Genomic DNA, 12,143 nt, shown 5'->3' with positions numbered 1-12,143 from the left:
CTTTCACCGGGAGCCCATTTGACAGTGTCTTAGGCTATGTCTACACTCATGGCTTCTTGCGCAAGAACAGATGTTCTTGCGCAAGAATCCACAGAGCGTCTACACTGCCCATCTGCTCTTGCGCAAGTAAATATACAGTACGGCGTGATAAGAGACAGCTCTGACACTCCGTACAGGCAACCACCACTTGTTGGTTCCCCCAGTTGCCCCCCCCCTTAAAGGCACAGGCACAGAGCACAGCCATTTGCCCCATGCAGCCGGGGAAGCAGCCAGAGGGAGGAATGGCAGCTGCCCAGCCTCAGCGAGGTCCCTCAGACCCCATGGAGGAGCCACCCCAGAGCACCCAGCAGGCCTGAAGGGGCACTAAGCGGCAGGCTCCATGCTGGAGCACCGCTGAGGTGATGCCCTCCTGGACCTCTGGGAAAAGAGGAGGAGGAGGAGAAATGCACACATTTTTGCCCATATGGCCCAGGCGCTGGCCGCAAAGGGACACCCGGCCTGGACCCTGGAACAGGTCCGGGCCAAGGTGAAGGACCTGCACCTCACCTACGTGCAGGCCAGTGAGCGTGGGGATGGCGGAGCCACTGCCTGTCCCCAGTATCACTGCCTGCACCAGATCTTGGGGGACAAAGGGACCACTCCCCTGCTGTCCCAGGTGGAGACAGCGGTGGCCACCCCAGTGGTCCAACCCAGGCCACCGGAGGAGGAAGGAGACCGGTCCTCGGACGAGGAGGAGGAGGTGGCAGAGGACAGCAGCCAGACCTCACCATCCCGGCCCAGCAGCCGTCAGGATGTGTCCCGGGCATCCTCTGAAGCTGGCAATGGATTGTCTGGTGAGTGCAGTGGCTACCATTCGCAAGTGTTGGAGAAGGGGGGGGGGGGGAGGGGAAGGGTCACAGGATGTGGGAGAGGTAGCGGCACATGGCACAGCCTGGCCACATGCTGCGCAGAGGCATGCAGCACGTGCAATCTTGTGCAGCTAGGGTTGTCAGGTGTCTAGTTTAGAACTGGACAGTCCAGTCTTTGAGCTTTCTGTTAGGGAAACAAATTCAGAGGATAAAAATGAGAATATACATGTCTGGTATTTTTTTTTAACTAAGATGTAGACTGTCATGTAATGTCAAGTGTGTCCGGTATTTTTGTTGAAACCATCCAGCAACCCTATGTGCAACCAGACCAAGTGGCACAGAGAAGCGGCAGCTAGCCCCAGCACATGCCTGGGACCCCAGGGATTCTGCTTGACCAGACTGGCGGGTGGAGGGAGGTTTGGCCAGGAGTAGGCCAGCCCCAAGGTTGCAGGCCTAACCCCACACAGCCTAAAGGGTGCTGCACACATCCATGGCCACCGCTGGGACACTGTAGCTTCCCCTGGGGAAGGCACAACAGGCCCCCCCCAAGCACATGCAGCCCCCCTTCGCCACCTTGGGACCCCCCCCTGCTGCCCCAGGGCTATTCCCCCTCACCATATGGTGACATGCTGTGAGAAGGGCAAGGGGCTCTGGAACACCATTTGGGGCAGGGCTCACTGACCATGTTGCTCTCCTCTGCTTTTCCTGCAGTGGGACCCCCTGTCAGCGAGGGACCTTCCAGCCCCATCCTGCCAGCTCAAAGGATCCAGGGCCCGTCGCAGCGCTCCTGGGACCGCCACCACCTGCTCTGCCACCACGTCTGCGCGATTGAGCGAATGGAGCATGCTCTGAGAGAAGATCCGCGCATATGCGGAGTGGCAGGACTGCGACCCTGTCTGCACTCTCCTGGGCACCACTGCCGACCAGATGGGTCCTGTGCAGCAGCCCAATGCTGCCAGGCTACCCTCAGCTCTCCACCGGCTTCTCCCCCTGCCTTGCCCATGCCCCCTCCCGAGGTCCCCCACCCTCGGCACCTCCTGGTGCAGCCTGCCCCAACATGGCACCAGGGGCAGAGGCACCCCCGCACCCTTGGGGGTGGGAGAGGCCTCCATCATGAGGCCCTCCCAGTTCAGGGTTTCTTCCCCCCCCCCCCCCCCCCACAGTGCACTCCCTTCCCCATGTAAATAAAAAGTGCCTTATGTACAGCAAGTGCATTTTATTTATTGGGAGGTGAGGGAAGGGTGGCAGGAAGGGGTGGTGATGGGAACGGGAAGTGGGAGCACAGGGGCATCCCTGCGGTCAGAGGTGTAGGAGTGGCCTATTGTGGGGCCTGGTCCAGCATCGTCCGGAGGGCTTCCCAGACCCGAACTCCATGGCGGCTGGTCTGCTGGGTGGCAGCTGCTGGTAGGCCTGGCCCTCACCTACCATCCACCCCGGGAGGAAGGCCTCCTCCCTCCCCTCAATAATATTGTGTAGCATGCAACATACCGAGATGACCTCCAGGATGTGCTGCACCCCCATGTCCAGGCGGGTCAGGAGGCATCTAAACTGTGCCTTCAGACGGCCAAAGATGCACTCAACGGGATTGTGGGCCCGGTCCAGGTGGCTGTTGAAGGTGGCCTGGCTGTGGTCCAGGGGGCCACTGTATGGCCTCATCAGCCAGGCCATCAGAGGGTAGGATGCATCCCCCAAGATGCAGACTGGCATCCTGACATCCCCAATGGTGAATTCCCGCTGGGGGAAGGAGGTGCCTGCCACAGGCCTGAGTGCCTGAAGATGCGAGCGTCGTGGGCCCACACGGCCCACCCCACGTAGATGTTCTGGAACTGGCCGTGGTGGTCCACTAGCGCCTGGAGCATCACGGAGCAGTAGCCCTTCCGGTTTATGAACTGGGCTGCTTGGTGCTCTGGCGCCCGGATGGGGATGTGGGTCTCGTCTACAGCTCCCCCACATTTCGGGAACCCAAGGCTGGCAAAGCCGGGAATGGTGGTGTCCGCGTCCCGGGGACGGATCACCCTCTGGAGCAGCACGTCATTGATGGCATTGATCTGCAGAGGGGCACATGGGAGCACAGGGGATGGATGGAATGAGAGACAGTGCGTACATGGCCCCTGGGGTGTGCTCACCCTCCCTGTGATGGCCGCTTCCTCCACGCAGGCCAGTGCCCTCTGCCCCCTGGGATCTCTTCTCCTCCCCCCCCCCCTCCCCGTGGGGCTGTGTGCAGGATGGACAGTGTGACCCCCCTGTGTGCGGGGCTACCCCCTGCCCCTACAGCCTTCCCCCCGCCTGGTCTGGCCCCGTCCCTCCCCCAGGATGAGCCCATGGTCCACGGAGGGCCTTACCTGCCGGAAAGACTGCACCAACGGTGGACCTGCCCACCCCGAACTGGTTCGCCACGGAGTGGTAGTCCGGGGTGGCCAGTTTCCAGAGGGCAATTGCAACCCTCTTCTCCACGGTGATGGCGGGGCGCAGGTTGTGTCCTGCTTCCAGCGTGCAGGGGTGAGCCAGGTACAGAGCTCGTGGAATGTCCCCCTGCACATCCAAAAGTTCTGCACCCATTGCTGGTCTCCCCATTGTCCCAGCACCAGGCGCTCCGACCAGTCCCCACTAGTGTCGTAGCTCCAGAGGCGCCTGTCATTGGTGGGGTGCAGGTGCCTGAGCCCAGCTGCAGCCGTGGCGAGGTCCTGTACCTGCTGCCCAGTCTCCAGCTCCGGTTGGATCAATGTGGCTCCCTGGTGGAGGAGCTCCAAAGCCTCTGTAATGGCCATGAGGAGTGGATGTTGCTGGCTGGGGTCCTCCTCCAGCCCCATGGCTGTGATGGTAGCAGCAAGGGTGCCCGGGGCACTTGCCAGGAACAGAGGTGACAGGTGCTGTTCTGGCTCTCGCTTCCTGAAAAGGGTGCGTGAGCATTAAGCCACAGGGAAATAGCTGTCCAGGAGTCCCTTCAAGTAGTTTCCCAGTGGGGGTCCAGCGCATGTCCACAGATGCTGCTGGTGACCTTTTGACGTGGCCGGTTTGCTTCCGGAGACAGGTTCTTGCGCAAGGGCTTCCCACCAGTGTGGAAGCTTTCTTGTGCAAGAGCTCAGCGTTCTTATGATGCGGTTCTGGCCAGTGTGGACGTTTTTTTGCGCAAGAGATCTTGCGCAAGTATACTTGTGCAAGATATTCCTGCACAAGAACCTGCCAGTGTAGACATAGCCTTCGTGTCTTTGGATTTGGCTCCTAGTCTTCCCCTTTTCAGTTGTTGCCACTGTTAATCCTTCCAAGTTGTTACCTCCTTTGAACCTCAGAGGTACTTGCCTTTCATGCCTCATTCATTCGCACCTCATTCAACAAGAAGAGAACCACTTTCAAGTCAAAGGGGTAAGATCTATTCTACTTCTGGTCCAAGGACATTTTATTTACCTTGATTATTCCTAAGAACTTAAAAACATTATAAGGCTTATGCACAGTTTCCATAAGACATTATAATATAAAGTTTCTATAAGATACTATTATTTATCTAGAAGGATTATATAAGGAAGTGTTTCAACTTCACTGAATGTTGGAATTACGGCATGCATCAATCTCATAACATCTGTCTTTTTTTATTTACAGTGAATTTTGTAATGTGGCATTACACCATCATGGGTTTGGCTACACCAGTGGTCCCCAACGTGGTGCCCGCGGGTGCCATGGCGCTCGCCGACAACCTGGGCCGGCCCCCCCCCCCCCCCCCGCGCACGGGAGGCGCTGGCCCCAGGCGCGTGACACGCACTGGTGCTGGGTGTGCGGCGCTCGGGCGGCCCCAGCCCCGGGGCACATGCTGGCGCTTGGGCGCGCGGTGCTCGAGCGGCGCCGGTGCCGGCCCCAGGCACGTGGCTCGGGCGGCAGCGCCGGCCCCGGGCCCACGGCACAAGGTGCTCGGGCGTCCCCAGCCCCGCCCTAGGGCACACGCCAGCGCCGGGTGCAAGGGCATTTCAGTCCCCTGGCGTGCCCCCGGACGCACGCCCCACCTCCCGGGCGCCTGGCGCGTGAGTGGCCCCCACCGCCTGGACGCCTCTAAAGGTTGGGGACCACTGGGCTACACTTTTGAGCTTAACAGAGTGAAAGTCACCTCTGTTGGCATCTGAGTTAGTCTTTGTATTTGTAGACAGTAAGGGTAGTGGTCACATACATTCACAAACACAAGGTTTAGTTTGTTTTACAAGTTTTATTAAAGTTACGATTACCCAAGCATACAGAAATTCTATACAGACCTATGCACAAGGTACAAATATAGTTATATTTGCATCCTTGACAACAGTGTTAATGTCTGATGGGTTTCTTGTGGCTTGATTGTCAGTAGAAAGATGGTCTCTGCTGAAGTTGCCCATGTGGGGCTCAGATTTCTCATTCTGGTTATCCCCTTTTATAATATGATTTTGTCAATATCCAAGTTGTGCACATCTATAAAATGTTATTTCTCTTAATGGTTTGTGTCCCCTAGAAACTTAAGGGACCTCAATTTTCTATAGGCTGTGTAAATACTCTTTATTTTCATTACTATTGGTGTACAACCTGTATCCAGTGGTTCCAACACGTTGGAGACAGATGCACCTTTACAGTATTGTTATGATCTAATAATAATTTGTGTAACTTTGCACAATATTGATACTTGGTACCACTATTTCTATGTCTCAGTCCTCTTGGCATAACCTTAGGGCATCCCGTTATTTTCCGGTCTCTTAGTCATTGGTGGTCTCCAAGGCCTAAAATAGCTAAAATAAAATCTTGCAGCCCTCAGCCTACAGGTTCTTGCATTTCATCTTGTTTCACTTTTGTCTACTATATAGTTGCTCTTAAGTACTGATTGTAATTTTATAATTCTACAGCTTAACTCTAATATACAATGAATATTGTATAACATGGATTAATCATATCTTCACACAATATAGGAGGTCTGCAATTAACAAACAGGTTATGTTCCAAAAGTTTGTTTGTAACAGCTTTCATTTGTATGTGTGGATGTTGATAAGCGGGATGTTTGTAACTTGGGTAGGGTCTATAAATGAAAAATAAATTAAATTAGTAGCTACATAGGTAATACAATACAAGTATCTATATAAGCCTCTGAGACACTGTAATTCACCAGACAGGTGTAAAGTGTTGATCTTGAGCAGGAAGTTTTGTGTCCTGGCCAATGAGGAAGGCCCTTTGAACATTTAAAGAGAATAAGACTTGGTTGTTCTGCTCTTACTCCCACTTCCCTTGAAACAAGTCATGTAAGTAAATTCCTTCTATCAGTTGAATTTTCATTTCCGAGCACAAGAGGTGGGGGGATAAGGGAATTAAAATCCATAACAACTAGGACCTTTATCTTTATGCTGATTGAACTCTGCTGGGCAATGATTACTAGGCAGAAGCGAAAGATTCTTAAGTGTTTTTCGCGTGGATTTGTTTCAAAAGACACATAGAGCTTGCTTATCTGAGAAGTTTCTATTACTAAGAAATCTTAAGATTGTAACTTTTTTGTATGTATGTTATCCTGTTTTAAAGTTGTAGTTATAGGAAAAGGAAGTTACCTTTGTATAGTTTTATTATAGGATTAGATATAAGTAGTTATCTTTCCTGTGAGATCTAAGGTGTAATTTATGATGCAGGCAGACCAGATACCAGCTTATGCCACAGCCTTAGGTGTCTTTGAATATCTACAGATGCATAGCTAGAAGCTTGACCAATTCGCTTGGGGTACGTCTACACTTGCTCCCTAGTTCGAGCTAGGGATGCAAATGTAGGCGACCGAAATTGCTAATGAAGCAGGGATTTAAATATCCAGCGCTTCATTAGCATGATCTCGCCGGCGCGTTACTCCACTCAACAGCTGATTTGAACCAGAAAGCGTGCGCTGGGGCACATTAGTTCGAACCAAACCCCTTGGTTTGAACTAACGTTACTCCTCAAAGTACTAACAGAGTACTAACGTTAGTCCAGAGTAATGTTGTTACTTAGGGTTTGGTTCGAACTAATGCGTCCCAGTGCGCGCTTCCTGGTTTGAATCAGCTGTTGAGCGGAGTAATGCACCGGTGAGATCATGCTAATGAAGTGCGGGATATTTAAATCCCCGCTTCATTAGCAATTTCGGTCGCCTACATTTGCATCCCTAGCTCGAACTGGGTAGCAAGTGTGGATGTATCCTTGTGTACTAGTAGAGATCAAAGGGATTGTTAAATGTATAAGGATGACAATAAGACAGAGCTATACTTTTAAAAGAAGCTGCAGAAATCAATGTTATCATGATCTAGGTAGGCTAACATGAGGTTGGCAGAGTGTTATATCTAATAATTATTTTGATCATGCTAAGCTGATACGCTTGTGTTTAATGTTTTATAAAATGCTTGTAGTATGCTGCATGCATAAGCTTTTGCACAAGAAGGAAGCAGTGTAGATGTTGCCTATTTGTCTCACCCCTTGGCTTCCGGGGTGTTAAAGGGGCACGTCTGGGCTTGGCCCATCTGGGCACAGAGAGGGATTCTTTCCCCTCTAGGTCAGTGAGTGGCCTCCCCTGCTCACTACAGTTTCTAAGAAAAAAAAGCTATAATATGGACATAAGAAAACAACCTTTATTTCTGTACTGTTTGGACTATAATGACCTAATGACAATGTAGAAATCCCTATGTTTACTCTAGGTAATCCTAAAGACTTGAAAATCTGGCAGATTACTATTTCTCTGCTATCTCTTGAAATTATAGACTGTAATACACCTGTTATATTTTAATGTGCTTTAGCCTCTTAACTCTCCTTTTTTTTTCATCACTAGTAAATCTTTAGTTTTGGCCTCTGTTGTTTGTCTTTGATTTGCATAATAGATCTCACACCAATCTGGGTAACTGTTCTCTTGGGATTGGGTGTCTCCTGAATGTATTGTGGTGTTTTTTTTGTGGGGTGTTTGTGTGCAAGTGACCATTTATTATATAGCCTAGCTTGTCTGGGTGGCAAAACAAATTGGCGTGCATCTGTGGCAGTGGTTCCCAACCTTTTTTGTACCGTGGACTAGGGATATTAACTATCGGTTATTTTAGTAGTTGATAGGCACTTCCGCATTCCTCTTGTACATTTCCAAAGAGGAATGCTGAACTCTGTGTGTAGCCCGTGGTCAGCGGGACGTCCTGCTGACTCTGGGCTGTGCCAACTTTGAAGTATGAGAATCCCCAATGGGGGCGCTTGTGCATTTCAAAGTACCAGTGCAGCATGGAGTCTGGGGTCAGCAGGAGACTCCCAGCTGACCACAGGTTCCACGTGGCATTTCCCCAGAACCTGGGGTCATCTGGAAGTCCCCAGCTACCCCTGGTCTCCACGTGGAAATGCTGCATTTCAAAGGAGCAGTGCCATACAGCTGATCCGGGTATCGGCTGTGTGACGCTGCCCTTCTGAATCGCTGAGGCAGCATTTGCACAGCTGATCCAGTGATCAGCTGTGTGGCGCTGCCCCTTTCAATGCCGCCTTGGCGTTCCAAAGCGGCAGCACCACACAGCTGATCAGTTGTGTGGCACTGCTGCTTTGAAGTACCCCCAGAGGCAGCAAGGGAGGCAGAATCAACTAGTCAACTGACTATCTGATAAGCGTTTGCTTATCGGATAGTCGATTAGTCCTTAACATCCTTACCGTGGACCGGCAAATCCATTCACAAACTTTTTGGGGGACTGGTAACGTATTTGTATATTCATTATGCAAATAAAATGTTACTGGTCTGCCAAAATACGTGCCCCAGAACCTCCATACACAGCCAGCTTCAGCTCCAGCAGATGCTGGCCAGACACCCAGGGTATACTCCATCCCCAGTCCCAGAGCAACCGGCATAGGTGTGACCTGGCAGTGTGCTGCGGCCTGGCACCGGTCCACAGACCAGTGGGTACGAACCACTATATGAGAGACTATATGATTCCATTATAAGATTATTATAGTACTTCTGGAGTTCACATATGTTAGTGGATTGGTGAAATCTCATAGAACGTACCACAGCTTGGGAGAGGGGACAGTCTGCCCATGCTCACAGTTGTGAGTCATTCCAGGAAGTGTGACTGAAGTTTCTATAGGGACTCCCCTGTAGTCAGCAAAATAGAGTAACTATTGAGAGCTATAACAATTTTCAGTTGTCTAGAATAAACTTGTTGACACCCACGAGTAGTAGACTCGCTTCAACTCCTTTAATGACCCTGTTCCAGGAAAAAGTAAAGATCAGTATTGATTTGTTGATAGTTTAAATGTGAAACAGTGGTATAGTCTATAAAACATATATATATTCTGTATAAGATAACAGTGTTGGCATTTTAAGCCTGTCTTTTCCCAGAGATTTGTGTCCTTTGTTAATCATCTGGGTATCAAAATGATAGAAATGTAAGTGAAATTAGTATTTTTTTTATTGTGTGGGGAAAGTTAACCAATCATTTTCAATGAAAGTTCTCTATTTTCATCTTTTCATACTTCTGAAATGTGTCTGAAAATGAACTTGGTATGATTGTAGCAAAAAGAAGCACCAAGTTTTTAGTGCATGCATCTGACGAAGTGTGTCTTTGCCCACGGAAGCTTATGCTCCAACACTTCAGTTAGTCTATAAGGTGCCACAGGACTCCTCTCAAGTTTTTAGTACAGGCAGTCCCCGGGTTACGTACAAGATAGGGACTGTAGGTTTGTTCTTAAGTTGAATTTGTATGTAAGTCGGAACTGGTACATATTGTAAGGGAAACACTAGCCAAACATTTCTCCAGAGCTCAGTTTTATTCTCCCACACCTCACTTCCCTCAGTCCTTTATTCTCAAGCTGAGGTGTCTGCTGAGAAAAGCCGCTCTGCGTCTCCCTGGTCTGCTGGAGGGGGGGCGGAGTGCTAGCTTCGTGTCTCCCTGGTCTGCTGGGGGGAAGCAGCTAGCACGGGGTTGACTCACCCCGTTTGTAAGTAAGGATCCGATGTAAGTCGGATCCATGTAACCCGGGGACTGCCTGTATATGCTGAAAAACATGGAGATATAATGGTTACATGTTCACTTTGTATTTAGAAGCCCGTGCAAGAGAAGAAGAAGCACAGAAAGAAAGAGAACTAAGAAGCCAACATGAAGATGTTGATTCAACAGCTTCAGGCTCAAGAGTGATGAGAACTTGCTCCATGTTAACTTGCAGGTACCCAGATCTAGTGGAAGTATCACACCCTCTTGCAGCTGTTTTGTCTGAGAGGCTCTTTTGAGAGGAGGACAGGGACTACAGAACTTGTGTGCATAAAACTGCGTAAACTGACATTTGTTTCACTGTAATTTGCAATTATTAATCAACATCTTCTTAATATGGTCTGTCAATTTACAATAGTTTTATGGCTTATAAATATGTTGAAGGGCTGTATGCTATTTTGATTGTCATCTTCTCACTGTTGAAACTTTGCACATTTGTGTTCTTATAAATTAGATGCCAAAAATTTTTTTGTGTACAGGCAGTCCCCGAGTTACGCGGATCTGACTTATGTCGGATCTGCAGTTACGAACGGGGCACTTCCTCTCCCTGGTCTCCAGCAGACCAGGGAGAGGAAGCAAAGCGGCGGAACGCGCGGCCAGCTGACAGCCCAGACGCGTCTGGGGTGTCAGCGGGCTGCATGCTCCGCTCTGCTCCCCCTCGCCCCCCGGTCTGCAGACCAGGGGGAGCAGAGCAGAGCAGAGCGGCGGAACGCGCAGCCAGCTGACAGCCCAGACGCGTCTGGGCTGTCAGCTGGCTGCGCGTTCCGTCGCTCTGCTGTGCTGTGCTCTGCTCCCCCTCCCCCTGGTCTGCAGACCATGCGGGGGGGGGGGAGCAGAGCGGAGCACGCGGCCAGCTGACAGCCCAGACATGTCTGGGCTGTCAGCTGGCTGCGCGTTCCGCCCCTCTGCTCTGCTCTGCTCTGCTCTGCTCCTCCTCCCCCTGGTCTGCAGACCTGGGGGACGGGGAGCAGAGCAGAGCAAAGCCGCGGAGCCCGAGGGCAGCAGGATAGCCACGGCGCGTCTGGGCTGTCCCGCTGCCCCCGTGCTCCGCGGCTTTGCTCCGGACGCCTGTGGTACAGCAGCTGGGGTGCTGCCGGTTGGTCCCGCAGCGCCGCTCTGGGCGCCACTGGACCAACCCAGCAGCACCCCAGCTGCTCTGCCTCAGGTGTCCCCAAGTCAGCAGCTGCTGAAAATGGCCAGTGGCTGACTACAGGAAGCCCCTGCCCCGGGCTTCCTGGAATCAGCCGCTGATCAGTTTCAGCAGCAGCTGACTTGGGGATGCCTGGGGTTCTTAAGTTGAATCTGTATGTAAGTCAGAACTGGCGTCCAGATTCAGCCACTGTTGAAACTGATCAGTTTCAGCAGCAGCTGAATCTGGACGCCAGTTCCGACTTACATACAGATTCAGCTTAAGAACAAACCTACAGTCCCTATCTTGTACGTAACCCGGGGACTGCCTATACTTGAATTCAATAAGTCACGGACAGTAAGTCAGATAGTCATAGCTATGTCAAGTCACAGAACAAATAGTTGCTGTTCCCACTTAAAATTGAATAAATTGCATTTGTCTATATGGACTGGAAAGCAAATCAAAGTATGTATGTAGCTTCTGTATTCATGCAACACATATATATCTATATACTATTATAAAAGGAGAGGTGTCCATCACACCATCTGTCACAGAGAACATTTGAGAAGACCCGAGAAATTTCTAGGGGGAGGCAGGCCCCCAACTCCACTTATAGCCCCTCCGCCTCTGCTGAGGCCCGGCCTGCACCACAGGGAGGGGAGGAGGAGGAACAGCATGTGGGCCCCTTCCCAGAGCAGTGGAAAGGGAAGAGGACAGATGGCCCGAGCCTCCCTGCCCCCAGGAGCACAGCTGGGGGGAGGAAGCCCCCTGACCCGAGCTGGCCCAAGTCTCTCTGGCCTCTAGCGCAGCAGGGAGGGCCCTGTGTGTGCCTCTTCCTCTCCACAGGGAGGGGAAGAGCGCATGTACCCCAGCACATTGTTGGAGCAGCGGAGTGGGAAGAGAATGCAGGGCCGGAGCCTCCCTGCTCCTGGGAGCAGTGAGGAAGGTGGAGGCCACATGGCTCCAAACTCCCTGGCCTTGGAGCAGCAGGAGGGGAGGGAGCTGGCCCAAGCCTCCTTGCCCTTGGGAACAGCGGGGAGAGAGGTGGCCATGTGTGTGTCTACAATCACAACAGGATGCTTAATGCTAGTAATTTATAAAAATATGTAGTTTTGTATCAGTTGCCTCATAGTGCTCCCTATAGTTTTCAGTCCAAAGAGATTTCTTTTATAAAATTGTTTTCTGGCCTGTTGCCTTGTGAGGTTTTAT

General features: G+C 51.4%; 1 protein-coding gene across 2 annotated transcripts in view; it reads left to right on the top strand.

Moving 5' to 3' along the window:
* Positions 1-12,143, top strand: part of WDR70 (WD repeat domain 70) — a 269,386-nt gene that overhangs the window by 10,062 nt on the left and 247,181 nt on the right. For both annotated transcript variants that reach the window (XM_006139468.5, XM_006139470.5), the window contains exon 4: positions 9,860-9,980. In XM_006139468.5, the coding sequence (XP_006139530.3) occupies positions 9,860-9,980 (121 nt within the window). The remainder of the gene's footprint in view (positions 1-9,859; positions 9,981-12,143) is intronic.

Source organism: Pelodiscus sinensis, chromosome 6 (genome assembly GCF_052426305.1).
Source record: "Pelodiscus sinensis isolate ZL-2025 chromosome 6, ASM5242630v1, whole genome shotgun sequence".
Classification (NCBI taxonomy): Eukaryota; Metazoa; Chordata; order Testudines; family Trionychidae; genus Pelodiscus; species Pelodiscus sinensis.
This window is presented reverse-complemented; position numbering and strand designations above follow the sequence as displayed.